General features: G+C 51.2%; 1 protein-coding gene across 25 annotated transcripts; it reads right to left on the reverse strand.

Moving 5' to 3' along the window:
• Positions 1–209: 209 nt before the first annotated feature.
• Positions 210–27325, reverse strand: CATSPERG (cation channel sperm associated auxiliary subunit gamma). 25 transcript variants are annotated; one of them, XM_032486137.1, is made up of 28 exons: positions 25710–26558; positions 25569–25622; positions 22040–22184; positions 21578–21704; positions 21331–21403; positions 20213–20368; positions 15224–15392; positions 13830–13967; positions 12760–12819; positions 12434–12553; positions 11816–11866; positions 11584–11713; positions 10962–11073; positions 9817–9975; positions 9620–9732; positions 8657–8870; positions 8264–8326; positions 7967–8165; positions 7759–7877; positions 7545–7625; positions 7398–7454; positions 3316–3472; positions 3050–3113; positions 2821–2916; positions 2442–2528; positions 1302–1394; positions 1117–1216; positions 210–1032 (listed from the first exon to the last, which is right to left on the reverse strand). In XM_032486137.1, exons 1-28 carry the CDS (start codon positions 25953–25955, stop codon positions 769–771), a joined length of 3447 nt encoding a protein of 1148 aa, XP_032342028.1. In that variant the 5' UTR covers positions 25956–26558; the 3' UTR covers positions 210–768. The 25 variants fall into 25 exon arrangements, 23 of the variants coding, with proteins under 23 accessions (XP_032342028.1, XP_032342013.1, XP_032342012.1 ...); XM_032486122.1 differs by adding an exon at positions 27247–27325 and having other exon boundaries at positions 11584–11866; positions 21331–21704; positions 25710–25977; XM_032486121.1 differs by adding an exon at positions 26954–27069 and having other exon boundaries at positions 11584–11866; positions 21331–21704; positions 25710–25977.
• Positions 27326–27332: the final 7 nt, after the last annotated feature.

Genomic DNA, 27332 nt, shown 5'->3' on the forward strand with positions numbered 1-27332 from the left:
AATCAGAGTCTGATAGGACTTTTGCCTGGGAATGTTGGACTCCAGCCCCTTTTATCTTGGGACAATAGGACATGTGGATGTGCAGCCTCAGACTGGGGCAGGGGGGCTGGCCTGAGGTCAGAGGCCAACCTCAGAGAAGGGCAGAGCAGGGAAAGCTACAGAGAAATGGAGCCAGAATCCTATGGACATTGTGGCCTTCTGGATCAAACTGTACCTGAAGTCTATATTAACAAAGTCCATAAATTACCATTTCTATGTGGACAATGTGAGTGACACTTTTTCTATCTGCAACTAAAACAAAAGTCAGCCTCTCCAGAGTCCCCTCCTTAGGCTAGACACTAGATAGGTGTTGACATTCAAAAAATTTAACAACCATTTTAAACCTGGGCACTGAACAATCAGAACAGACTGCAGGCCATAGCAACAGGTCTGGGTTACAGAGGACCCTGCTGGATTGTAGAGAGGTCAAGGGCACCCTGGGGAGGGGCTGAGTTGGCAGGCACACAGAGAAGCCACTGGTCTACCAGCTGGCAGAGAAGGACTTAGATATTTTAAAAACCTATGTGGCTGGGTGGTACAAACTAACTGAGCATGAGTCCTGATGAGGACCCACCACTGGTGCTGAAATGAGAAGTGAAAATTCAAGGAAAACAGGAAGAAGGTCCTGGGATGAGTGACAGGTTGCTTTTCCAAGATAGCCCAGGAAAGGAGAGATGAGGGTAGGTGGTGGTTGGGGCGGGCAAGAGGCCCAGGTCAGCAACGACTTCTTCAAGGTTTTTTGGGGACATCCTTGTTCTCCTGCACTGCCTTGGGGATGACTCTGGAGCTACCCCTAGAGCCACCCCCAGATTTGGTCCCAGAGGTCCTGATGAAGACTCTGGTGTTGGAGTGGGTGCTGTAGGTGTAGGATTCTGAGGCCATGATGTTACTGATCTTCCAGTGGAGGACGTTGCAGGCCTTCATCATACAGGGCAACAGGAGGCAGAAGATGAGGTAGAGGATGACCAGGCCGACAAACAGGCTGGCTGACACCTGCAGGCACCACACAACAGGCATGGGCGGGCGGCCTGGGGGCCGCCACCCACCCGGCGGGGCAGCTCCTGGGCGGCCACTCACCATGAGGATGAAGAAGGCCCGCTTGGCGCTGAGTGGGAGCCCGTGGATGTGCAGCAGGAAGGTGAGCTGGTAGTCACAGTATGTGCTCTTGTCCACACCTCTGGTGGGGGATGGGGTTCAGGATCGAGGGAGGAGCTAGGCACCCCAGGCAGCCCCCACCCACAGGGACCACAGGTCTGGCTCACCTATTGCTCACCAACACCTTGAAGTAGAATTCAGGGGCGAAGATGCTGTGGGGAATAGTGTCGTAGCACGGGGAGTTCTCCAGACAGAGCCACCTGGGGGCCCGAGTTCAGGACCTTGTGATACAAATCATACCTACCACGTACGAACCCCTGACTTCTCCCTCCACCCCACAAACTCCGGGTGAGCACTAATGACAGGCAATCTCATACCTTCCTCCCCGATTCACCCCTTCACTCATTCACCCAATAAGACTGACGGGACCCCTACCAGGTGACAGGCTGTTTGTGAACTCACTTGTTTCCTCCTGTCTTTGCATCTCTGATGTCGAGTGCTCCATTACTATGCCTTCATCTAGACTGTGGATTCTATACCTATTACGTGTCAACTCCTCATTTTTTCCTTGCTGCCCTCATTCCTTCATCCCACAAATGTAGCCTGAGAAGCTACTAGGTACAAAGTCATCTTCCTTCATCTATTCTTTCCTTTATTCATGTATTCAGTAAACACAGGGTGAATACTGACGAGGTGCAGGTTGGTTACTTTGTTCATTCATTCACTTCCTTCATTTGCTCAAGGCACCATTTTCTTCCTCTCACTGACTCAAAAATAGTTATTGAAGCCCTGTATGCTAACTCATTCCTTCACTGTTTTATTCGTTCATTAATACCTCCATTTGAATGTCAATAAATGTGCACCGTGAATGAATCAATTAATTTGTTCACTGTCTCACTCAACAAAGACTCTGTTGTTTATTCTGGACTGGACCCCTAAGAGAGACAGGCCCTACTGGAGACAGTGCTGGCCCAGAGGGGTCAGAGCTGGGCAGGGGAAGCACAGGCAGAGCGGTCAGGGTGGGAATGGGGGAAGTACAGGAGAATGTGAGACCCAACAGAACCACCTAGAGGAGTCAGAAGGGTCCTCCCAAATGAAGGGGCTTCTGAACTAAGGCCTGAAGAAAGAGTAAGAGGAACCAGCCCTGCAGACAGAAGGTCCAGCTTGTGTAAATTCAGCCTCATTTGAGGAACACACAGCATAGCTTCAGGATCAAGAGATGTCCCAGAGGCAGAAAGGATGGATAGGTCCCACAGATTGTAGGCAAGGAGGGGAGAAGGGGGCCAGCAGTAGGGCCAGGTACTCACTCAATGCCTAAACTGTTGTGGGACATGATGTGGAAGGCCGAGTCCTTGGTGGTCGTGTTCTTCGTGGTCCAGATGAGGCTGCGGGTCCTGTGCAGGAAGCAGTAACCTCAGTCGGGGGTGGGGGTGGGGTGGGGGGAGGGGTTGGGGGAGGCCAGCAGCGTGAAGCAAGGGAGCGGGGAGGGGAAGAGACTTGGCGGGCAAGGCCTCATGTTGTGCGCGGGGCCAAAAAGTGTGAAATCCTAGGAGCCTGGGCTGTGGGCGGGGCCGGAGATACCAAGGTGGGTGGGGCTTGCAGCCAAGATTAGGTCTGTGGCTGGGAAACTGAAGGGGCCAGCAGTGGAAGAAAGGCTGATTATGGGCCAGGTCCCACAGGGATTACTTGTCCAGAGGGCTGTTGAAGCGGTAGATCTCCTCCTCGCTGTATTCCTTGATGGTGTCCATAGTGGGCCCGCCGCCCACCACCTTCAGTACGTAGCTGCCGGGAGCAAAGGTGCTCATGGACTGGCCTCGGTGTCCAGAATCCTGCATCACCTCTACCACCCAATCCCCACTCTCTCCCCACCTCCCCACCCCACTCCCATCAGCCGCTAGCTTGGCCACGCCTTTACCTGCCCTGAAAACTGCCAGAATCTCCCGTCACCAAGTCTTGGATCAAGAAGAAGGGGTAGAAGACTGTGGGGTAGGAGGGGTTGAGGCCAGGAGGAGAAATTAGCTTGGAAGTGGAGGACGGAGAGGGGAGGAAGGGGAGATGAGAGGACTAAGGGGAAGAGCAGAAGATGGGTGGGCGATGAGTGGGCAGGAGGAAAGGTTAGGGAGGGCAAAGTGGCCAGGGCAGAAGACACTGAACAATGAGAGGAGGGGACCGGAAACGCACTATCGCGGAAGAAGAAGCAGGGCATCTCACGATCCACTTGCGCGCAGTCGAAGTAATGCTTGTTCTGCAGGCGGCTGTACTCCAGCGTGTAGGTGATGTCGAAGGCCAGGCGCTTGCCTGGGGGGCAGCCGATAAGCACTGGTATCATCAAGTTGCCCTGAGTGAGAGGAGAAAAGCCTTACTCTGGAGGGTGGGGCGGGGAGGACACCCCTCCTCCCACACACACTGCCACCACCTGCCAGGTTCACCATCATCAGAGGGCAATGTCATCATTATTATCCTTAAAACAACATTCTAATAACTGCAAACACTTAGGTAGCTCTTATGATGCGCCGGCACTAAGGAATGTTCTAAGTGCCTTATGTATTCATATTCATTTAATCCTCAAAACAGCCTTGCATGGTAGACTATTAATATCTCCATTTTAGAGATGGCAAAAGTGAGGCACAGAGAAGTCAAGTCATTTAATTATCCAAAGCCACACAGCTGGTAAGTGGTAGAGCTGGGATTCAAACTGAGACAGGTTGCTTCCAGCCGCCTCCAGAATCAGATACACAAAGCCACCAACACCTACACCTACAGCATCCGACTCCTAGTTGGACTTTGGGGGATGGAAGTTGAGCCCGATTTCTCAAATAAGAGACCTGGAGGAAGCATGGAGTACATGAGGGAAGTGGAGCCCAGAATGGGGGTCAGGGTAGGGGACCCCCGTGACATTGTCCTAGGAGTGAAAAGTCCCTGGCCCATATCAGGGTTAGGGCTCAGGGGTTTCATCCAAGTTTCAAAGGGATATGGGCATCTGGAGGCTGTGGCCTGGGTTGATGATGACTGTGCAGAGGGGTCGGTGGCCGTAGATTAAGCACTTCCCACCCTAGGCCTGGGCCAAAGACTTTACACCTATCAGCCACTAAGTCACCAGGAGGTCTAATGAGTATCTCAGATTCAATCTATCCACAACCCACCTCAGTTTATGGTACCTCTTTCCTCCATGTTCAGGCTTGAGGCCTTGGCCTCATCCTGGAAACCTCTCTTTCACTCCCACATCCAGTCCATCCAGATACTCTGTTGTCTCTAGACTTCAAAATAGAGCTATTCTCCCTGACAACCTCTCAGCTCCTCTGCCCTACCCTGGCTGGCCCAACCTGCTCCCTCCCTGGTCTCCCTGTTCCAGCCCTTCCCTCCAGAGCTAACCCCCACATGCAGCCAGGGGGACCCTGTGAACACCTGTGTTGCTCCTCTGCTAGGATGGCTCCCGAGGTGTCACCTCGCTCACCGGGGCCCACTAGGCCTGGCGTGATCTGCCCGTCACCACTGTGATCTCATCTCTCTCCATGCTCCTCCTCGCCCGCCCTGATCCAGTCATGCCTGCTCCTCACTGTTCCTTTAGTCTGTGAACCATACTCCTGCCTCCAAGTCTCTCTGCCAACCGTCACCTCTCACTGGCACGCTTTCTGGCACATAACCATGTGCTCGCTTCCTCTCCTCCTTCAAGTCTTTGCTCAAATGTTTCCTCCTTAGCCAGGCCTTCCCTGAACCATCCTATGGAAAAGTCTAACATACCCCACATCCCTAGCCTGCTTCTTTTTCCCCTAGTGCTCGCCACCCCTTAACATCCAATATATTTTATTTCTCTGGATTATTGCCTGACTCTGTTCTGGGTTGAATTGTGCATCCCCAGAAGATAGGCTGAAGTCCTAATCCCCGGGTACCTGCGCCTGTGACCTAACTTGGAATAGGGTCTTTGCAGAGGTAATCAAGTTAAGATGAGGTCGTACTGGACTAGGGTGGGCACTAATCCAATGACCAGTGTCCTTATAAGTGTCCTGTGAGGATGGAGGCAGAGTTGGAGTGATGCATCTTCAAGCCAAGGAGCGTCAAGGATTGTCAATGACCACCGGAAGCTGGGCTGGAGGCCTAGAACTGATTCTCCCTCAAACTGCAGAGGGGAACAGTCCTGATTCTGGACTTCTGTCCTCCACAACTGGGAGAGAATACATTTCCCAGTTTGTGCTAATTTGTCATGGCAGCCCTAGGAAACCAATACACTACCCGCTGTCCCCCATCCCACTCAACCCCGCCACTAGAAAGTCAGCTTCACAAGGACAGGAATTGTGTTTTGTTCACCGCTGTAATCCCAGCACCTAAAGACCAATGCTGGCATGTGACAGGCACTCAATAAATATTGGTGGAATGAATGCATAAGCTCCAGGCACTGGGAGTGAAATCTGTTCTTGGTCTGTCACCTCAATCCCAGCCCCAACCCCATTCCCCTCTGGAGGCCTATCTCTGGAGCTGGCCTGCTGAGGGCTGCCCCAAGCCTTGAGTGCCTAGTATGTGGAAGTTCATTTCTTTCTTCCTTCATCCAACATATTTACCGATTGAGAACCCATTGTTTATCAGATTAGTTCCAGTTTCCATTTTTCCCAGGATGGGGAGTCAGAGAGAGTCTCCAAGCCTTCCAAATACACATACTTCTTGATCTGGCAATGTGGGGGAGTGGAGAGAGAGGGACAAGAAATCTAAAAGGCCCCAGCCTGAGAATGCAGATAGAGAGAAGTCAGACTGCATTTCACCTTCAGCTCCTCTGTTTCCCTGTGTTATTTATTTATTTATTTATTTATTTATTTATTTATTTATTTATTTATTTATTTGGTGGTGGGAGGTCATTAGGTCTCTTTATTTATTTCTTATTAGTTGTTGTTTTTTTTAATGGAGGTCCTAGGGATTGAACCCAGAACCTCGTGCATGCCAAGCATGTGCTCTACCACTCGAGCCCCTCCCCTCCATGTTTAAAAAAAAATTGGCTTTTTAAACCTTAAACTTTAGTTTAGGTGGATATTATGGTCACGAGAGAGAGAGAGAGAGAGAGAGAGAGTAGATATATATATGCATATATATATATACACACAAACCCATATATATAGTAAAAATTTCATTTCCTCTCCCATCTTCCAGCTGTCCTGCCTCTTCCCTATTCCAAGAATAGGGAGCCACTCTGAGGACTTTCTTGCCTATTTTCCCAGAGTTTCTTCACGCAAATAAACGCAAGCATGGATATATGTTCTCAATTAACCGTTCATGCTCACGTTTTGTTTATACTGTTCTGTCCCCTGCTTTTTTCTCTTAAGAATAAAATACACTTTGGAGATCATTCCACATCAGTATGTGCAGATCTTTGTTCTCTCTGCCTTTTTTTTTTTTCTTTCTTTCTTAACAGCTGAATAGTTTTCCACTGCATGGAACCACCATTTATATAACTACTCCCCTAATTAACGAACATTTAGGCTGTCTCCAGTCTTTTGCTGTAACAGTGTGTTTGCAGATCAGATTCCCAGAAGGGATCTGCTGGGTCAAAAATGGAGTTGTTAACTCTGAGTTTGGTGTCATGATTAAGAGAAAAATAATGTGTATCACTAAGGATAGCAGGAAACACTTCCTGGATGCTGAGGTCAGTCATTCTTCCCTGCACATGACCTGGGTTCTCTCATGTAATCCAAGGAATTGGGGGCTGTTACAACTCAATTTTTTTTATACTACCCTGGGTCATACCAAGCCAGGAGGGAGGACCCCCAGGGTCTGTCTGCTGGAGAGTGGGCAGGGCAGTGGGTAAGAACAAGGCCTCTTCTACCACTTATTAGCTCCCGGGGTTACTCTAAGCAGATGTCTGCCCCTCTCTGAGCCTGTGTCTGCCTCTGTGTGAAGGAGATACTGTATGTGCAAACAAGTGAAAACCAAGGACCCAAAGTCTTGAACGATACATGAGCAAGGTGTGAAGGAGGGGCCAAGCTGGTCCACGGGCCACCTTTGTACTGATTGGAAGAAGCCCTGTGTCATAGATACTTTACGTTCCCTCTGCAGAAAAGTATCAGAAGGGACATTCAAGCCTGTGCGCAATCTGAAAACATGGGTGGCTGAAAGGAGCGAGTGAGTGACTGGGCAGGGGAATGACGAAAATGAACAAGAAGGAAGAAATTAGAAAGTCATACATGGGATTCCCAGGGGAGGCCCTTGGACTCAGCCCTGTTGAGACTTGACCCAACCCCTTCCCTCCAGCACAGGGCCGAGTACCCCAAGTCCAATACTTGCATGCGGGGCCCCTGGAGCGTGTTCTGAAAGCAGTGCCAGGCAGAGCCCACCACCTGTGAGTAGGAACAGGTGATGATGGTTTAACACAGAGTCCCAGTCTTTCCCCTTATCCCGCCTCCCTCTTTGCCAGGCTTGGACCACACCTTGACGAGCATGGAGGTCTTCCTAAGGTGATGTCCACTAATGCCTTGGTCAAAGCAAGACCTTTTATCACTGAGCGTAACCTGGGGTTGAGGGCAGAAAATGGGTCAGCAGGCCAGTGAGAGAACCCAGAGACAGTTAAATAACCGAGGGTTTCTAACGGGTCCACTAGTAGCTCTGCCTCCACTTCTCCACCCCTTCCCCATCTGGTCTCACCCAGAGAAGTACCAAGTAGCGATTAATAAGGACCTCCTTCTTCATCACCACCTTGATGCAGCCCGGGTCGCCCAGCACCACCGCCAGCTTTGCCCGACTCTGCGGCTGGACAGAGACCCCTGCTTGGAGCAGAGGGAGGGATTAGGGCCTTCAGCCAGACCCGAACGAAGCCCCGCCCCTCAGATTCCACCCGGCCCCGCCCACAGACCGTGCCGGATCTCCGACTTGAACAAATGCCCCTGGGCGGTCAGGAAGATGGAAAAGCTGTAGCTGGTGCCCTTGTCCAGGAAGATGCGCTCGGGCAGCTCATACTCGGCCTTGAGGTCGTAGATCTTTTCGTAACTAGTCATGTCAATGTGCACCTTGCCCGCGCTCCTCCAGTTGCTCGCCAGGTAGAAGTAGTAATCCTGGGGGAGCGGATGCCGGCCAAAGTCAGCCCCAAGAGACAAGGGACGGTGAGGGTGTCAGGCTGGGTCCTCCCCGACTCGCAGCCCTCTCCACTCACCTGATCCTGCCTCCTGTCCTTCCACCAGCGCCAGGTGGGGTCGTGGACCGGGTCCGCGTAGGGCTGCAGGGACCGCCAGCATCATGAGGAGGGCCGGGGTGCGTGTCCAGGCAGGTGGCACCCCAGACCCCTTCCTATCCTCAGTCCCAGCCGCTGACTCAAAGAGAAAGATACAAATCCTGGCCCCGCCCCAAGCCCCGCTTTCGGCCCGACGGCCACACCCCAAAGCCACCTCCCCGGAGCCGTGCTCGACGCCCTCCCCAGCCCCCTCAGCCTCAGACGCACCGGGGATGCTCCGCTCTCCCAGCCACGTAGGCCTTGCCTCCTAAGCCTCTGCAGTCCTACCTCAGACCAGCCCCGGCCCGGAAGCCCCGGCCGCCTCCAGGCGCCCACCTTGTCGTACACGGAGTGAAGCCAGAGCAGGTAGTAAACGAGGCCCTGATAGACAGCGAGGGAGATCTCGTTGTGGAAGCCCGAGGGCTCCAGGACGCGCGGCGGCTGTGCTCGGTAGCGCTCCTGGCGCGTGTAGGTTTGCGGGTTGGGTAAGTCCCGCAGGCGCAACACCATGAAGGGGCAGAATTCGGTGAAGGAGAGCGTCAGGTGACCCCTGGGTAGCGGGAGTGGAGAACGGCAGTTGACTTTTCCGCGCCGGCCAGGCGCACCTGGAGCCTCCGAAGACCTTTTTCTCATTTCCGTGCTGACTACCCAAGGCTAATCTACCCCGGACCTTCCTTCTCAGCCTCTGCCCCTCCTGTCCCTGGACACATTCCCCTGGTTGTCCCTCGGTCCCTCCAACCAGAGTCCTGGACTTCAGCCTAGACTCACCAGGAACCCTCCAGGTATTCAACCTCCTAAGCACCTTTCCACGTCCCTCCTCCCCCAGCTGCCTCTCACAGGTGACCAGAAGGATCACTACTGAACATAGTAAAACCATGTAGTCCCTTCCCTTAGTCCCATCATAGTTCCCCAGGCTCCTCAACATGAAGTCCAAGTTCCTCCCTATGACCACCACTGCACTCTGTCTGCACTGCTCCCTCACAGTTCTTGACCACACAATCTCCTTTCTTCCCTGGGGCCTTTGCACATGTGGTTCCCCTATTCTGGAACACCCTTCTCCATCCTGTCACCTGGACAATTCTTCCTCACCCTTCAGGTCACAGCTCATGCATATCTTCCTCCTTGAAGCCCTCCCTGATGCGTCTTGCCCTCAGGCTGGGTCAGACCCCTCCTTTGAGCCCAGCCTAGTTGTTGAGGATGGCATGGTCCTCCCCCCCAACCCCCATCCCAGAAAGGGAGCTTCACACGAATGGGAGCCTAGGGCTCTCTGACTACTGCTGTGGTCCAGTATCTTCTCACCCTTGCGGCTTCAAGTGGTAGCCGTTGCTGAGCTGCTGGTACATCAGAAGCTGCTCCACAGGCACAAGCCTCTTGACGAGCCTGCCCTGCTGGTTGTCTATAAGGTATACCAGCTGCAGTGGAAAGGCAGAGCCATGTGAGCTGGTGTCAGCCTCCCTCTGGCTCCCCATGTCTCCCCATAGCCCCCCACCTGGCACCTGGTACAGTTTGCTGTCTTCGTAGAAGAGGGTGACCATGGTCTCATTGGGGGCGTAGAGAGAGGACTGGTGCATCACCTGTAGGCTGATGTACACCTCCCAGCCCTTGGATGGAAAGAGCTGGTTCACCCGGTAGCTGCCCTCCAGGAGGTACCAGATCTGGGGGTGCAACAGCTGGGTATGTGTGTGAGGACCACAGGCCCTCTGACCCTGTTGCTCCCTCCACTGAGTGTGAAGGTCCCATTCCCTGCAGGGTGAGGCTTGGGAGCTCACCTCCAGCTGGGACCAGCTTTCTACTTCCCAGACCCAACCACCTTTGCTTCCAGCCCTCACTCGCCAGGATAAATTTCTTCAATGTTTCAGTCTGCTTGAGTTTCTATTACTTGCAGTGTAAGCATTCCTAATACAGACACTCCCTAAAGGCTGGGGTTCTGATGAATGAGCCCTCTTTTTTCCTTTTCACTCTGCACCCTCCAGGGTCTCACTATCCCCTTGGCCTCAGTTTCCCATCTCTGCACTGATGCCCACCCTCTCATCCCCCCAACACATTTGGCTCTAGACCTCACCTTCTTCTTAGCTTCAGCCTGGAGGATCCCCTCTAGGCTCCAGCATGTCCCCCCCTCCACGTGGCCTCCTCTATGAAGTCCTCCCGGACACACACACACACACAGATGCGATCTGAACTACCATAGGTGCGGTTTGCCCTGTTGCAACCCTGACTACTCTGAACTGTCACTGTCTGGGAACAAGTCCATCTTTCCAACTGGACTGTGACCCGGTGAGCACAGGGCCTGGGCCTAACTCAGTCATCACTGTGTCCCCAGCACCGAGTCAGGCATACAGTAAGTGCTCAATATTTATGAACTGAACAACCGCATGATGGAATAAAAGAGGGACCCCTCTGGCAATCACATCATGGCTCTGAGCACAAGTCTTGCACTCTGGTGAGTGACTTTGGAAGAGGTACTTAACCTTTTTGAGCTCAAGGAGTCTCAGCTATAAATGGATCTCCTGTTGCCCTTCCCCCGGAGTCCCTGAGGACCTTCCCTCCCTTGGGCCCCTTTACTCTAATGGGGAAAAGGGAGACCCCCCCAGGATTTGGGGGTGGGCAGAGAGGAGGTGGGAAGAAGGGCAGGGTGGCCCACCTCCTCGGTCTCTGTGACAATAGCCACTTCCCCATGGAATGAGTTGACCAGGTACTTGATGGACAGCTCCTTGGGGAAATCCGCCAGGTAGATGAAGTTTTGATTGTTATAGCTGCTGGGGCAGAGATAAGAGGTAGGGGCACCCAGGCAAGGCCCCTGGGGAACATCTGTCCCCCAACTGGGCCTAACACGATGCAGGAACCATCTACTCAGTCCTCCACCAGCCTTTTAAGAATGGGACCCTAGCTTCTGCACCCACTCCAAACCCTCTGGCTAACCTACCCATCTGTAAACAGGAGCATTCAACCAACCTGGCAGTGTGCCAACAGCCCATGGCATTGACTTTGGATCTCTTAGGTTCCTGAGGGGTAAATTTCCCCCAGACAATACCCTTCCATTGCCCATACAGGTTGGGTCTTTACATCAAGTTTCATTCAAGAAAGGGCTCCCAGCTTTAAAATATCAGCTTCCCCCATCCTTCCCTGCCTACCCCAGCCCATATTTCCCCCATCCCAGTTCCTGATAACTTCTGGACTTGGGCATACTCTGAAAACCTGGTGACTTCAGAAAGAACCCCCACTCTAATGGGGCTGGGGAGGCCGAGTCAGCCCATCCCCCATACCTCATCAGGAGGAAGTTGCCCCAGATGAACAGCCAGTTGTTATATGGGTTATAGGACATGCCCTTAGGTACCATCGAGATGTTGGTGTAAGACTCTGTCCCTAGGATATTCAGGAACTCCAGGCCTTGAGCTGGCAGACAGAGGAAGAGTGGATGCAGCAGTGAGATGTGGTCACCTGGGCCCCTCTTGGCCCCCACCCAGCTTTGCAGCCCCCTCTGCCTTCCCCTCCTACCGTCAGGGATGAATTCTGGGACAGTGTAGAGGATGACCAGGTAATCACGGACTGCAGGTGGGGAAAACGCAGCAAACTCTCCTGAGGCCCTGAGCTTTCAAAACCTGAAACTGGGCAAGTCCCCAGCCCCCTGACTCCGCCAAAGACTCTCCAACGGTTTCCCACTTGGGCCTATTAGCTCTTAGAGTTTCTTTATGTGGATTGTCCAAAGGCACTGCCTCTGAGAGGATACAGTCCTGTTACGGCAGAGGACTCGCCTCCTCTGACTCCTTGGCTGGGGACCACCATGCACAGCCTGTACAACTGTACATGGCAGCCCTATTCTCACTTTGGGTAAAATCAAATCAGATCTCCTTACTGTGCACCACAAGGCCCTTCCAGATCTGGCATCTGCTCATCTCTCCAATATCCCTCCCTCGGCTTTCCCCTCTATTCCAGTCTCATTGACTTCCTCTCAGCCTCTCCAGCCTGTTCTCCACCACTGCCCCTTACCCCGCAGTGACAGAGCAACATTTCCTTCTGGCTGGCTGCTGGGCACAGATCCCACAGGATGGGCCCTCAGTTCACACCATGGGCTCTTGCCCCTTCCCACTCAGCCGCCCATGGTGCCCCAATTACCCAGGTCATAGCTGACCACCTGGAAATACTTCCTGGTGGAGGCGTCTTCAGTCTCCACCAGCAGCAGGAGATTGTAGTGACCAGCAACGAACACGGCCCAGGTTATGGAGCAGTTGACAACTGGTTGGGAAGGAGGAGGTCCAGAGTAGCCCCGGGACCCCGCCCCTCTCTGTGGGCTCTGTAACTGCCACGCCCATCCCGGTTGACTCTCCACCTCTCCCCAAGAAACTGCCCATCCATTCCCATGACCTCTCCCACCCTTCCTTGCTTTCCCACACCCTCCAACCCCCCATTGCCCACCCCCAAACCATCTGGGAGCTGAGTACCTTTTATCGCATCACACACGGACCGCTGCCTGGGCAGCAACTCGAAGGACACACGGCCATCTGCAGAGCAGGACAGGTCAATGCTCAGGCCCTTCACAGCCCGGCCAGCACCTCAACAGATCAGCTTTCCAATTATCTGTGGTAGAATGCCTGTGTCTCCCTCTTAGTCTTTGTGATTCCATGGGACAGGTCTCACCCAACTGGCCTTTCAGTCATTCACATCTGGCCTATCAAAGTTATGTCTGCCTCTGGTCACAGTAATTGGCTCAGGTCTGGGCATGTGACCCAGAATGAGCCAAGGTTGCACCCTGAATTCATGCTAGAGTTAATAGGGAAGAAGCTGCTCCCACTCTCTCCAAGTGACTCAAGACAGGTGGGAGATATGAGCTCTGAGTTCCTGGAGGTCATCTTTAACCCCCATGAGAGGAGTACCTACCTGAATAGGATGCCAAATGACAGGGCTAATAATGAGAAACCCTGAACAGCACTCACCATGTCCCCAGCACTATGCTAAGACCTTTACATATGCTAACTTATTTAATTTTTATGTCAACATGATGAGGCAGGTACTAGTAACATCAGCCTCATTTTGCAAATGAGGATAGGAGGCCAAAAAGAGAGATTGTCACCTGTCTAAAGCCACAAGTGACTTGAATTGGGTGTGTTAGCGCAGTCTCTCTCCAGAGGCTGTGCTATAATCCCTATGCTATACAACCTTGCCAAGAGATAGCCAGAGTCCTGGCAATATACCCTGTGAGCCTCTGGATCCAGCCATGCCTGATATTGGATCCTGGTCGTTTCATTTATAGAAGTCTACAAAGTTTTTATGCTTAAATGATTTTTAAATTGAGCTTCTGCCCTTTGAAGCCAAGCACATCATGAAGATACAGAGCACACTCCAAGCCCTGCACTGACAAATGTATAAACCCATCCCAAATCACAGAGACCACCTCCAACCTGAGATCCCTCCTGAAGGAATATGGTGAGGGGTGAGGGCCTGGGGTCAGAATTCTTGGAGGTGAGAGGGTATGGAGGGGGTCTCTCGGGCTGCCAGAGGACCCCAGCCTTACCTGTGATAGTCCCCAAGTAGACGTAACCTTCGTGCTTGCCAGCGGTGAGGGCCATGATGTACTCAGAGCCATTGCTATGGAAATGCACGGGGCACAACTTCTTGACACACTCGTTGTCCAGGACATGAACCCATTTCTCTGCGGGGGCCAGCATAGACATTTGATCCTGGGACCTGGCCACCCATCCACCATTCCCTTGTCTTAATGAGCCTGTTATCTGTCCTCTCGCGCTGGAGCAACTGTTGAATGTGGTGTCTGAGGGACCCTTGGTGCAGGGCCCCAGCTGCCTTTGAGAAAATCCCCCTTGCTCACACTCTGTCCACGAAGTTCAGACTGGGCTGACCCCACCCTTGCATTCCCCTGGTCAGAGCGATTGGTTCTGAGCTGGGCATGTGACCAAGCTGGGCAAATCAGATAGTCTCAGTCTGCAACCACTAACAAAGAGATGGTCTTTCCTGGGGTCCCTGAGGGCATAAAAGTCTGCAGTTGCTAGTTGGGGCAGGGAATCACCATAGCCATCACAAGGATGGGGCCTGTCTAACAGCTACAGTGAGCCCCTAGATCCAACTGTGCCTGAAACCCACATGCTCCTGAGTTTTTCAGCTAAGCTGATTAAACAGCCCATTCTTTGAATTAAATCTAATTTAACAAGTGAAGGTCTTCCCACCATCAAAGGGCCCTAAGAGAGAAAGAGAGGAAAATGAAGTTGTTGGGAACATCCATTAACTAATATAGGTTACAGTCAAAGTTTTGGTGACCCAATAAGTTGTCATCGCTCATTTACATGGGGTGGGGGCGGGGTGGGGTGGTGAGAAGAACTAGGGCTTTGGTAAAAGATGAGGCTGAATCAAAAGCTCTTTTTCCTCTCTGATTAATCCTGTTCATGGTTTTGCCCCTCCAACAGCCGACCTCTGTTTCTGTCTGTCTTTCTGACTTCTGTGCCTCTCTCCAGACCCTGAAATTTCTCTCTTGGTGTACATCTTTCTTCCCATGTCTTTCTCTGTCTTTCTGACTTTGTGTGTACGTGTGTGTGTGTGTGTGTGTGTGTGTGCAAACGCTCGTGTTCGTGCATATATGTTTGTCTCTCTGCTCCCTCCCTTCACTCTCACACCGCTCTCTGTGGCCCTTAGTTGGCTCACAGCTCCTGGGAGAGGCTGGATGAAAGCCTCACGCCAGCACCCAGAGGTCAGGAAAAGGCCATGCAATGTAGGCAGCGACACTTCAGGAGCCTGGGAAGTCCCTCCAACTCCACCCACCCCAAAGGCAATTCCAGTCCCAGGTGCCTCCAGGGGATGGATTCACTGAGGTTCCCTCCCCTGGGCTCCAATGGGCAGGTCCCCTTGCCTAAGATGCCAGGGACACCCAGGTATGTGACCCGGCCACAGCTCCCTCACCGCTGCCATGGTTGCTCTCGTGGAGTGTGATATAGGTGCCCGTAAAATAGTAAACGAGCTGGTTCTGCCGAATGAAGAGGGTGCTCTCGGTGGCGATGGCATCGTAGATGGTGGCGGTGAAGCTGGCCTGGGGGCAGAAGGAGCCTACCCAGCAATTGTCAATGCTCAGCTGCAGGGGAGTAGAGCCAGGGGTGAGCAGGCGGCCTTGCTCTTAGCCCCCACGTCCTGCCTCGAGATGGGGAGGAGTAGGGGGAGCAACTGCTCTGACAACTGCCCAGGATGCATACATGTGCTGCCCCCAGGGTGCCCTCCCTGCTCACCCTGCAGCAGCATCTTGGGGGCCAACTTCCCCAGCACCCCCCACCCCCAGAAGCAGGCGATGCAGGCCAGAGCCGGTTGGGGCCTCCTGTGCTCCCTAGAGCTGGGCGGCACACAGCGGACACAGTGGGGCTCGGCGGGTCCCATTCTACTGTGAACACAATCGGCTGATTCAGGCTGACACTATCTGAACTCGCTGACCAACCACTAACACTGGCCATGTCACTGACTGTGTCCCCCTCCCAATTTATACAGATGTTCCTTTTTTGAGGCGGGGGGGAAGGTAATTAGGTTTTTTACTTATTTATTTTAATGGAGGTACTGGGGATTGAACCCAGGACCTTGTGCATGTTAAGCATGTGCTTTACCACTTGAACTATCCCGCTGACCTCCTCCCAATTCATATGCTGAAGCCCTGGCCCCCAATGAGACTGTATCTGGGCCTGTAAGGAGATAGATAATCAAGGTCCGATGAAGTCATAAGGGCGGGGTTCTAATCCCACTGGACTGGTGACTTTATAAGAAGAGGAAGAGACAGCAGAGAACTCTCTTTCTACACTCAGGCACACAGAGAAAAGGCCAGGTGAAGATACAGGGAGAAGGCATTTTCTGCAATCCAAGGAAAGAGGCCTCACCAGAAGCCAACCCTGCTGGCACCTTGCTCTCAGAATGGCAGCCTCCAGAACTGTGAGAAGATACATGTCTGTTGTTTAACTCCACCCCCACCCCACCCCCATCTCTGGCAGTCTATTATGGCAGCCAGACCAGAGTAATACACAGGGTCAAAGGAACAAGTTAATCGACTCCATGAAGAAGCAAACAGCCAAATTCTATATGACAAATGGCCTGATTTCTTAAATTACCTGAAAAAAAGGTGGTTGGTGATTGATGGTTGGGTGTTGGGGGAGAGCAGACTTGGAGGTGAGAAGAGTATTAAGAGACTTAACAATCTAATGCAGTGTATTGCCTGATTCAAACAAACATTTTTACATAATTGGGGGAAAATGACTATAATCAGGTTTGATGATATTAAGGGGTTAATTGCTAATTTTGCTGGGCATTCTAATGGCATTGTGGCTTTACTTCTTAAAAGTCCTCATGTTGGGGGAGGGTATAGCATGCACAAGGTCCTGGGTTCAATTCCCAGTACCTCCATTAATAAACAAACAAACCTAATTACCTCCTCTCCCCCAACCCAAAAAAGAAAAAAAAAAAAAAAAAAAAAAGTCCTCATGTGTAAGAGATACTTCCCTCAAGTATTCCCAGAATTTACAGGTGAAATGGTATGATGGCTGGAATTTTCTCTCAAAAATTCCAGGAACAAAAAAATAGTGGGACCGAAAAAAAAAAAAGCAAAATGTTAATTATTGAAGTTTGGTTCATTATTATTATTCTCTTTTTTGTGTTTGATTGAGATTTTCCACGAAGAAGTGGAATTTTCCATTGACTTTTCCAAAAAAAAGGTATAAATCAAAGCAAAACTCTAGGCTCTGCAGCTAAGGGAAATTTTATCAAGTTAAGGAGAACATGAATATTCTCACCTCTCTGCCCTACTCAGCATCAGAAGAGTGTCCTTGAAAGTGTAATTTCTAAAAAAAACTCATAATCCATTCAGACTACAGACATTGTTCCTATGCCTGGTAAAACTGTGCCCTCTAAATCTGTCGTTTTGATTCATTGTCATACTTAATGTAGTGCCCTGATAATATTTAAAGTGATGCCTGTTTTCTGGAAGAGATACTTGGAAATTTTCTCTGCTAAGCTATGAGAGGATCATCACACCTCCCCTCTTCTCCCACATACATGAGAAAAAGAAAGCTGTGAGTCAGCTGGATTTCTTCTTTGAGCAAAGTTTAAGACTTCGGGATCATCTAACTCAATAAGCAGCCTGTTGGGTTTCTCTGGCTCCAATGATCGAATCAAGGTGGGCAAATGGTGAGCTGCATCAAGTGGAAGGAATCTTGTGATTTGGGGGCTGAAGGATAACAGGAAAGATCTTTCCCACTGGATGTGGGCCTGAGAAGACGCAGCCTATGCAGTTTCAAGTACAGAGCTGTTTGAGCATAAACTCAATACAGAAGAACCAGGTCCAAGAGATAGAGAGAGAGAAACTCAGTCCTGGTGACATTGTTTGAAATCCTGGGTCAAGCTGGATCTGAAGTCCTGAATTTTTTGGTTATATGAACCAACAAATTTCTTCCTTTACTTTTGGCAGGTAGCCAGTTGAGCACCCAAATCCATTCCCTCCATGTTCTTTAGTAATTGAGTTTTAATAGGGCATGTGCCACCCAGGTAGAAATTATATTTTCCAGACTCCCTGGCAGTTGGATATAGCCATGTAACTAATTTCTCAGTAACAGGCTGTGAGTAGGAGTGAAACTTGCTTAAGAGAAAACAGCCTGCCGTCCGTTTCTGCTCTTTCCCCTTCCCATTGGCTGGAATATGGACATGGGCGTGGCCCAACTCCGATCATGCTGATGAAATCAACATGTGGGGTCTAGGAGATGGTGAAGCAGGAAAATAGAAGGAACTTGGGTTTCTTGCTTCTGGACTGTTCCAGGAATGAGTAATATCATCTATTTAAGCTTTTCTCTCTCAGGGGTCTCTTTGTTACAGCATCTAAACCTGACCAACACCCAGCCGAGGAGGAGAGCTGGAATCCTAGGGGCAGTCTGGAAGGGAGTGGTGAAGTGAAACAGGAGGAAGGAAAAGAGGAGACAGCAATATGGGGAAAATCCCTATGATTAAAGAATAAAAATAAATGGGCTTCGATTTTGGGGTGATGGAAATTTTTTGGAAATAGATATTGTGGTGGATGCGCAATATCAGTGTACTCAATGGCACTCAATTGTTCATTTTATTTATTTTTTTTTCAATTGTTCATTTTAAAGTGGTTAATTTTAGGTGGGAGGGTATAGCTCTAGTGGCAGAGCACATGCCTAGCATGCACAATTATCAGAGGAACAAGTCAACTTCCAAAGCCTGGGTTCCATCCCCAGTGCCTCCATAATAAATAAATAAACAAACTTAATTACCCCCCCAAAAAAAACCTTTAATAAATGGTGAATTTTATTATTTTTATCCTTGATCAATTAAAAAAGAAAAAGAACAAGGACGCCTGAAATTGAAATTGAACTTTTCACTCCCCTGACATAAGCCCCCTTCTCTGCTCTCCAAAGCTCTTCAGCAGAATCCACATCGATCACATATTCCCTGTGGGTGTGTTTGGGTCAGGAGCATGAAAACTGAATCATGTCTGGAAAGACTTGGGCCAGAATGGAGAGGGCTGACCCAGGACAGGGAGGTGGTCTGTAAATGGAGATGCAGGTATTCAGAGCCAGAGGGAACTGAGAGAACATTAATCCACATGAGGTCATCAGAAATCATCGGTGGAGCTTTCAACCTTGATGGGAGGAGGCTGAGGGAAACTTTTGGGGTTGCTGTGGTGCACGGTTGTTACCTTGGACACAGTAAACAACCAGCATCTTCTCCTCTCAACTTGTGGCAAAGCTACCTACTTTCATTTGGGGGAACCATCCTTTCTCTGCCTCTTGTCTTGGCTGTCCCCCTCATTAGAATAGAGCGCATGCCCTGGGCTAAGCTAGCTGGCACATTCCATTATTTTGAAACACACGACCCAAGAGTGGCCAAACAGACCCAAATAAATTTCAGGATTTTTAAAAAGCTATTTGGGAAACAGATGCTCCCTTTCTCTGCCTTGGAGTTGGGATGATATGAGCCACACTGAGGACAGGGCTAATCCAGAAGTGGAGCTGAAAGCTGGAGTCCTCATGTGAACCCTGGGTCAAGGCAGGCCTGCAGGCTATCTGGGCTCAGGCTTTGCCGTTAGGTGCACCTATTTAATGCATTTCTCTGCTTAAACCAAACTGGGTTGGAGTTCTGCCTACAGCTGCAAAGAACCCAAACAGTTTTTTCATTCACACCAAAAGAACCTTGCTTCAGACACCCCATCCCGCATTCTGGGAATAATACAGGCTCACAATGATGAATTTGAAACCCTGGGAGCCAGATGTGTATCGCAACTCAGAATTTTCTGGTGTTCAGAAGGTAATATGACACCATATATACCATTCAAACCCTCTGCGGGGCCTGGGGTAGCACCCCATAATCAAACCCCTTAATACTTCTGTAGGACAGCATCTGAATAGTAACACTAAATGGGATGCACAGAGACCAAAACAAGTAGACTTTGTTAGCTCAGGTCAGGGTTTCTCAACAAATGCATTTTAGCCTTCAACTTGTGAAAATGCTCTTTGGATTTCAGAATTACAAATGGTGGACCTATAAATGATAATAGCTTTGATTCACATAGTACACATTCTGTGTCCAGCTGATATTAATTTAGATCATCCTCACAATAGTCCTGTCAGGTAAATATAACTACTTTTCCCATTTTACTGATGGGTACTCTGAGGCCTAGGTAGGTGGAGTGACTTGCCCAACATCACACAGCCAGGAGGTGGTAGGATTTGAACCCAGGCTGTCTGGCTGCAGTCTTATGTCTTTCCTTCATGCTATCTGCCTTTTATGGGGGCTGATATGCCTTCGAGGACCCCTTCCGTGGCCCCAGGCCCCACCCCATTTTGGGAGCTGAGGCCTCGCCCCTTTCAAAAGGCCCCCCCCCCACACCATCCGCCCTGCACCACTCACCTCCACAAGGAAGAAGTCCTTGAAGTTTGTGTCGGTCAGCAGGATGGACTTCTCCTCAGGGATGCCGCCCAGGATGAGCACAGGTGCCTGGTCCACAGTGTACCACAGGGGCCGTGATGGGACATTCACAAAGTACCGGGGTATCAGATTGAAGAGCTGCAGGGCAGGGGCAGGAGGGCTGCTTAACAACCTCCTACCCTCCCACGGCTCCGTCTCACCTAGGGTCAAAGCTAAAGAATTTACCCTGACCCACGAGACCCTGAGACCCCATGTAATTTGCCCCATCACCTCTTTGATCTCACCCCCCACCACTCTCCCCCTCATCCACTCTCTCCCAGCCATGTCAGCCTCCTCACTGCCTCTAAGACATACCATGCATGGCTCCCACCTCAGAGCCTTTGCATTGGCTGTTCCCTCTGTATGAAATGCTCTTCCCAAGTAATCACATGATTCCCTCCTCTCCTCCTCAAAGGCTTGACTTGAATGTCAACCTTCTCAATTATGCCTCTCTTGACCATTCCATTAAACACTGCCATCCCCTCCTGCATGGACCCAATTCCCCTCACCGTCTGAATTCGCTCCAGAGCACTTACCATCTTTTAACCTGCCATGGAATTTACTTTTTATGTTTACTGGTTTGTTGTCTGTCTCTCCCCCTAGAATGTCAGCTCTAAGAGGGCAGAGATTTGGGGCTGTGTGTTCACTGTTATGTTTGCATGGTGCCACACTGTGTGCTCAGAGGAAGTGCCTGCTGAATGAATGAATGAATGAATGAACGCACGCATGCACTGTGATTAAGACGATGGGTGTGAGTCAAGCACAGACAGTTTCAAGTCTCATTCCATGTGTTCATGATGAGAAACTGTGGGCAAAAGGCTCTATCCCTTTGGGGCCTCAGTTTTCTCCTCTTTAAAATGGGTATGTGAGAGAACCTTCCCTCATGGGCCTCCGTGAAGACCTCAGGTGATTGTGCATTTAGCAGAGCACATCCCCCCAGGGCCTGGCACACAATTAGCATTCTGTAAATTGAATCTGCCACTTGTTTGGGATGTAATCAGGGCCCCAGCCTACTCTCTCTAACCACACCTTCTACCCTTCCCCACAACCAGCCGGCTCACCTCATTTCCCACAGTGAAACGTAGTGTATTGTCTTGCTGTCTCTCCAGGAAGCCGTTGATGTTCACCCGAAAACTGGCGGTAGGTGTGGGGCAGGCACCTGTGAGGGTTCCCACTCCAGCCCTAGCACACAGCCACCCCCCTGCCCTGTTCCCACCTTTTGGGCTCCTCCTGTCTTCTTTGGGGACCTGGGGATTAGGAAGTCCCTCCCAGAGTCTACCCCACTGCCCTGGGCTTGGGAAAGGGCACCTTTTATTGGGAATGAAGGGCCCCAGGCCATTGCTGCTGACATCCACGCGCATGACCACGCTGCCGTTCTTGATGGGCATGGGCGTATACCAGCTCATGACACACACCTCCTCGGCGTTACACAACTCTGCAGGCGGGCAGTGGGCACTGAGGCTGCTGGGGCCTTCCAGCAGCTCCCCACAGGCCAGAGACCACTAGAACTCCCTGCAACTCCCCATGCCCCAGGCCCGTCCCAGCCAAGGGGCCTCCGTGTGGCCTCATCTAGGCTACGAAGCTGCTGAGGCCTCCCTGGGCCCCTCTCCAGGCTACAGACCACCATGAGGCCCCCCAAAACCCTCACGTCCCCCCACCAGGTCATGAATCCCTCTGATGACCCCAGCTTTCCCTCAAAGCCCCAGCAATGTCCCCACACCCCTGCCAGGTTGTGATCCCTTCAGGGGCACCCCTCCACCCCAGGCCCACCTTTGCTGCGGAAGGGGGCTGCCTCCATCTGGATCTGTAGCTGCTCTATCTTCCAGTGATAGAAGTTGACTGGGGACTGGAAGCTGACCAGCACCATGGGCTTCAGCCCCGTCAGGTGGCCCTTGCGGACCAGGGCCTCGGAGAACTGAGGGTAAGATGGCCCCACAGGCATGTCTGTAAGATAGCCTGTGTATCCCCCTGCTGTGACCCCACCTTTACTAGCCTGTCTTCCTGGGCTGGGTCAGGAGAACTGACTCTTCACCATGGGAAGGTCAGAGAACATGATCCAGGTTTGGGGCTGGCGGATTGGCCAGACTAGGAGAGGGGCAAAAGCACTACAGGCTGTGGAGAGAGTCAGGAGGTCTTCCTGGAGGAGGAGAGTCCATAGCAAAGTATTCAGACAGAATGTGGATGTAGGGAGTGCATAGGGAAGGACCGCACGGGCTAAGCATAAAGGTAAAGGTGGCAGTGCCTGACACCCCAAACTGCTAGCAGCCTCTTCCTTCACTTCAGGGATTCCAAGCCCCAGTCTTGAGAAGCTTCCGCCCTCCCTGCAGAAATTAGACTCTCTGCCACCACCACCAGTCAGAAAATAGCCAGGTTTGGGGTTGGGGCCTCGGGGTGAGGGTAGGGTGGGGCAGTTAGACAGGAAGGAACTGGAGTAAAGGGTGATGGGGCAGCCAGGGACAACCTCGCAGAGATACCAGGATCCTGGCTGGGCTGAGAAGGGCAAGGAGGGCTTAGAGTGGAGATGGAAGGAGGAAGAAGGGCGTTCCAGGGTATTAATCAGCATAAGCAAAAGCTTGGAGGCATCCTCAGGAGACAGCTGTGCTCCAGGCACTGCAGCAGCTGCGTGGGGGGTGAGGTGTGGGACCCGGGCAGGAGATTTCACGGGTCTGACCCCCTCTACACAGACCTTCACCCTGAGGAATGCCTCAACCAGGGCCCTTTCAACCGTGCCAACCTCACCTGCCCCAGCCCAGCCTCCGGGTTTCCCATCACAGGGCAGCAGGTGCTGTGGGGTGGGGGGACCTCCTCCCTGTCAGAGCAACAGTGGCTATGACTATCCTGGCCCCATCCATCCTTAATTTCTGCCCAGACCATCATCTGCACCCCCCACCCCCGTCTCTTTGCTCCCCGCCCCACCCCACCCCCACAGCAGGAGGGAGCCTGCGGACACCTGAGTTTGCCTCCCTCCTCTGCTCAGAACCTTTTCATGGCTCCACCTCACTCAGGGTGTAGGCCAAGTCCTCACTATCCCCTCCCACTGTCCCCCTTGTCACTCTGCTCCCACCACACAGGACTCTTAGCTGATCCTCAAACACACTCCAGCTTCGGTCCTACTTCAGGGCTGATGCACTGACCCTAATGCTTCCCCCGGTTCTCCTCATGGGCCTCCCCTTTCATCATTCAGGGCTCTGCTCCAGCCTTTTCAGAGACACCCCCCAGCCACCGCAGCTAACACCCTCCTTTTGAACACATCACCTCCTTTTACTTTCTTCTTCGCTCTGATTCCTCTAATAAATTATTTAATCTGTTTACTTGCTGATTGCCTGCTTCGCTGGTGGGCTGAATCCATAAGAAAAACCTGGCCATGTTGTTTTTCACTGTGTCCCCCACTCCCCCACCCCCCGACCCCATTGTAAAACAGAAAAAAAGAGGATCTGATTTGGAGTAGGTGTGGCATGAAGAGATAAAGGTATTATTATTAACATGCTTTTACAGAGAAGGAGAGGAGGCTCATGGAGTAAACTCTCCACCCAGGATCACACTCTAGAAACTTGTTGCCAGCATTCAGTGAGCCCTGTCTATGAACCAGGCACTGTGGTAAGTGCTTCACACGTATTTAATCATTTTATGTATTTTTTCCCCTTAATGGAGGCACTGGGGATTGAACCCAGGCCCTTGTGCACGCCAGGCATGTGCTCTACCACTGTGCTAAACCCCCTCAACTCCCTTAATTATTTTATGAAAGCAGGTATGATCATTATTGTACCTGTGTTAAGGATGAGGAAACTTTGGTACAGAGAAGTTAAGTAACTAGCTTGAGATCACACAGCTATTATGTAGCAGAGCTGGGATTTGAACCCAGGCAGCCTGGCTCCAGAGCCCAAAGGATTAACTATCATGCTGTACTTCCTCCAAGTAAATGTTAGTCAATGGCAGATTCTACTGTCCTCAGAAAGCTGACTTGAGATAAAAAAAAAACTTGAAAAAGAACATAGTTGGCGGACTCAAACTTCCCAACTTGAAAACATACTACAAAGCTACAGTGATCAAGACTGTGTGGTACTGCCATATAGACAGATATATAGAGAAATGGACTGGAATTTTACCCAGAAATAAACTCTTACCTTTATAGTCCATTGATTTTTGACAAGGGTGCCAAGACAATTCAATGAGGAAAGAATAATCCTTTCAACAAATGGTACTGGGATAACTGGATATTCACACATAAAAGTTAGACCTCTTCCTTACACCATGTACAAAAACTAACTCAAAATGGATCAAAGACCTAAATGTAGGAGGTAAAACAAACAAACAAAAACCTTATAGAAGAAAACATGAGAGTAGATCTTCATGACCTCTGGTTAAGTAAAGCCTTCTTAGACAACACCGAAGGCACAAGCAACAAATGAAAAAAATTGATCAATTGGACTTCATCAAAATTTAAAATTTTTGTACTATTTTATGATATGTGAATTATATCTCAATAAACATAAAACTTTTGTGTTTTAAAGGACATCATCAAGAAAGTAAAAAGACATGGAATATGAAAAAAATTTACAAGTTATATATCTGATAAGAAACTAGCATCCCATATATATTGAGAAATTTTACAATGCAACAATAAAAAGACAAATAATCTAATTTTTAAATGGGCAGAGACTCTAGATAGACATTTCTCCAAAGAAGGTAGATAAATGGCCAAGGTACATATGAAAAGATGTTCAACATCATTAGTTATGAGGCAAATGCAAATCAAAACTACATTTAAAGAGGGGGAGGGTATAGCTCAAGTAGTAAAGCACATGCTTAGCATGCATGAAGTCCCGGGTTCAATTCCCTGGTACCTCCACTAAAAATAAATGAATAAATAAATAAAATTACCTCTCCCCCATAAAACCCCCAAAACAACAACAAAAAAAATTAGTAAATAAAAACCACCCTTAGAAACTGGAACCCTCATACATTGTTGATGGGAATGTAAAATGATGCACAGCTGATTTGGAAAACAGGCAGTTCCTCAGAAGTGAAAGAGTTAACGTATGACCCAGCAATTCCACTCCCTAGGTAGATACTGAAGAGAACCGAAAGCATACGTTTACACAAAAACTTGTACACACATGTTCATAGCAAAATGATTCATAACAGTCCCCCACCCCCAAAAGTGGATAACCTAAATGTCCTTCCACTAATGAATCTTTAAGGTCCCTGGGGTCTGGTAGTACCACTGCTATTTGAATGTTAGTGATGGGGAAACTGAGGCCCACATAGAATGAGCCCACCCCCGGCTGCACCCACTCACCTCTCTTTTGCAGGAGTAATTGATCTTCAGGTAGTAAGGAAAGCCTAGGTATGTCTGCAAGGAGAAATTGGGCAAATGTTCAGAGCCCAGTGGGGTGCAGGTCCAGGACCTCTCCCGTTCGCCTGACCCCAGTCCCCTCACCTTGTCCGGGTCGATGGGTGCATCCACCAGCAGGCTGAACACTTCATCCACTGTGTCCAGGGGCTCTTGATAGAAGAAACGATCGCTCGTGTGGTTCTCGCCTATTGCGTCAAACTTGTTCAGGGCAACCTGCCAGGTGCAGTCCTGTGTATCCTTTATCGCCCACAACCTCCATGGTGCCAACAGCACCACCAGCAGTGCCCTCAGCGCTCGCAGAACTCGGAGTCTCGGCCACGCAGGGGACATCTCGGGGCAGCGAGCAAAGTGGCTTCAACATGGAGAATGCGGAGGTCAACACTAGCTTGCAAGACTGCTCTTGGTAGGCGCCGTCTGAGATCCCACCTCGCTGCTGCGCTTCGCCTGGTCCCTGCTCCTGACCCCGACTCTGCTCAGGCGTCTGGCCCCACCCCTGTTCTTGCTCCTTGCTCCACTCCACCTCTTGCTCCTGGCTCCACCTCTGCTCCAAACCTCGGCCCTGCCCCTGATCCTGCATCCACTCCAATTCCGGATCCCACCTCTGCTACTACTCCAGGTCTCGCCCCTACTGTTACTCCTGGTCACGCCCCAGCTCCTAGTTCCCCCTTGTCTCCTCGCCTCGCCCCTTAACCTTGTCCCACCTTTCTTCTTTGCTCTGCGCCTGCTCTGCATCCTGCCCCTACTCTTCACCCGGTCTCGGGTTCTGTTTCTTAATCTACCTGCTCCCCACCTATTTTTCCCAGTCCTGCTACTCCCTGGGGTCGCGTAACTGCACCTGGCTCCACCCCCACTTCTGGCCCCGCCCCCCAGCTTTTCTTCGTAGGACCCCTTTCTCCGTCCTCTGGCCCTACCCAGGTACCAGGTCTTGTGCCTGGCCCCGCCCCTCTCCCTATCCGGTTCCCAGAACTTCCCCACGCCCCGCCCCTTCCCCTGTCCCCGCCCCTGTTTCTCGCCTGGAGCTAGCTTCTCACTCTCCTGCTCTTTGTCCCGCCCATTACCGACCCTCCCTTCTCCCTTATACTGGAGGAGCGGTTCTTCCCAAGCCTGCTGCTCGCCCCGCCTCCTCCTATGGCCCCGCCCCTTCTCTTTAAAGACCCTCTCTTTGCCGCTGGATCTCTCCTCGCCATTGATCTTCCCCTCTCTCCGCACCCTCTCCTCTCCCTGCACTTTATCCTCGTCCCATGCCGGCGCTACGTTGTCCGTCTTCACTTTCTCGATTGTCACCTTCCCCCCGAACTGTGACACCTTCTCGCCCCACCCCTTCTCACCACCTGTTTCCATGCCCTGGACAGCTCCCGGCTCTACGCTCCGTCTCTTCTAGCCCCGCCGCTATTCATCGACCCGCTTCCCTTCTGAGCCTCTCCCAAGTCCTCGCCCCGCCCTTTCTCCGCTCCACCCGTCCTTTATGTACCCAGTACCTTGACTCTCCTCCTTTTTCCCAGCCTCTCCCCTCTTCGCCTCCCCCCTCCCCTTCCCTCCCCTTCTTAACACCTCCCCCGCCCCTGCATCCCTCCCAGGGATGGGCCCCAGGCACCCCCCTCTTCTCCCCGCCCCGCGATACCAGTCACTAAGTTAAAACCGGTCAACCGTCACTTGGCCGCTGCAGTCCCGCCCCTCTTGCCCGGTCTCAAAATGGTCGCTCGCACT

This window comes from Camelus ferus, chromosome 9, assembly GCF_009834535.1.
Source record: "Camelus ferus isolate YT-003-E chromosome 9, BCGSAC_Cfer_1.0, whole genome shotgun sequence".
In the NCBI taxonomy this organism is placed as follows: Eukaryota; Metazoa; Chordata; class Mammalia; order Artiodactyla; family Camelidae; genus Camelus; species Camelus ferus.

Excerpts from the sequence above, each read along its gene's own strand:
- CATSPERG (XM_032486122.1), bottom strand. The coding sequence starts at position 25,955 with ATGTCCCCTGCGTGGCCGAGACTCCGAGTTCTGCGAGCGCTGAGGGCA. Across the intron at positions 11,074-11,583 it reads GGCAACTTCCTCCTGATGAG|CTATAACAATCAAAACTTCA; the intron begins GTATGGGGGATG and ends CTGCCCCAGCAG. Across the intron at positions 9,976-10,961 it reads TTGTCACAGAGACCGAGGAG|ATCTGGTACCTCCTGGAGGG; the intron begins GTGGGCCACCCT and ends TTGCACCCCCAG.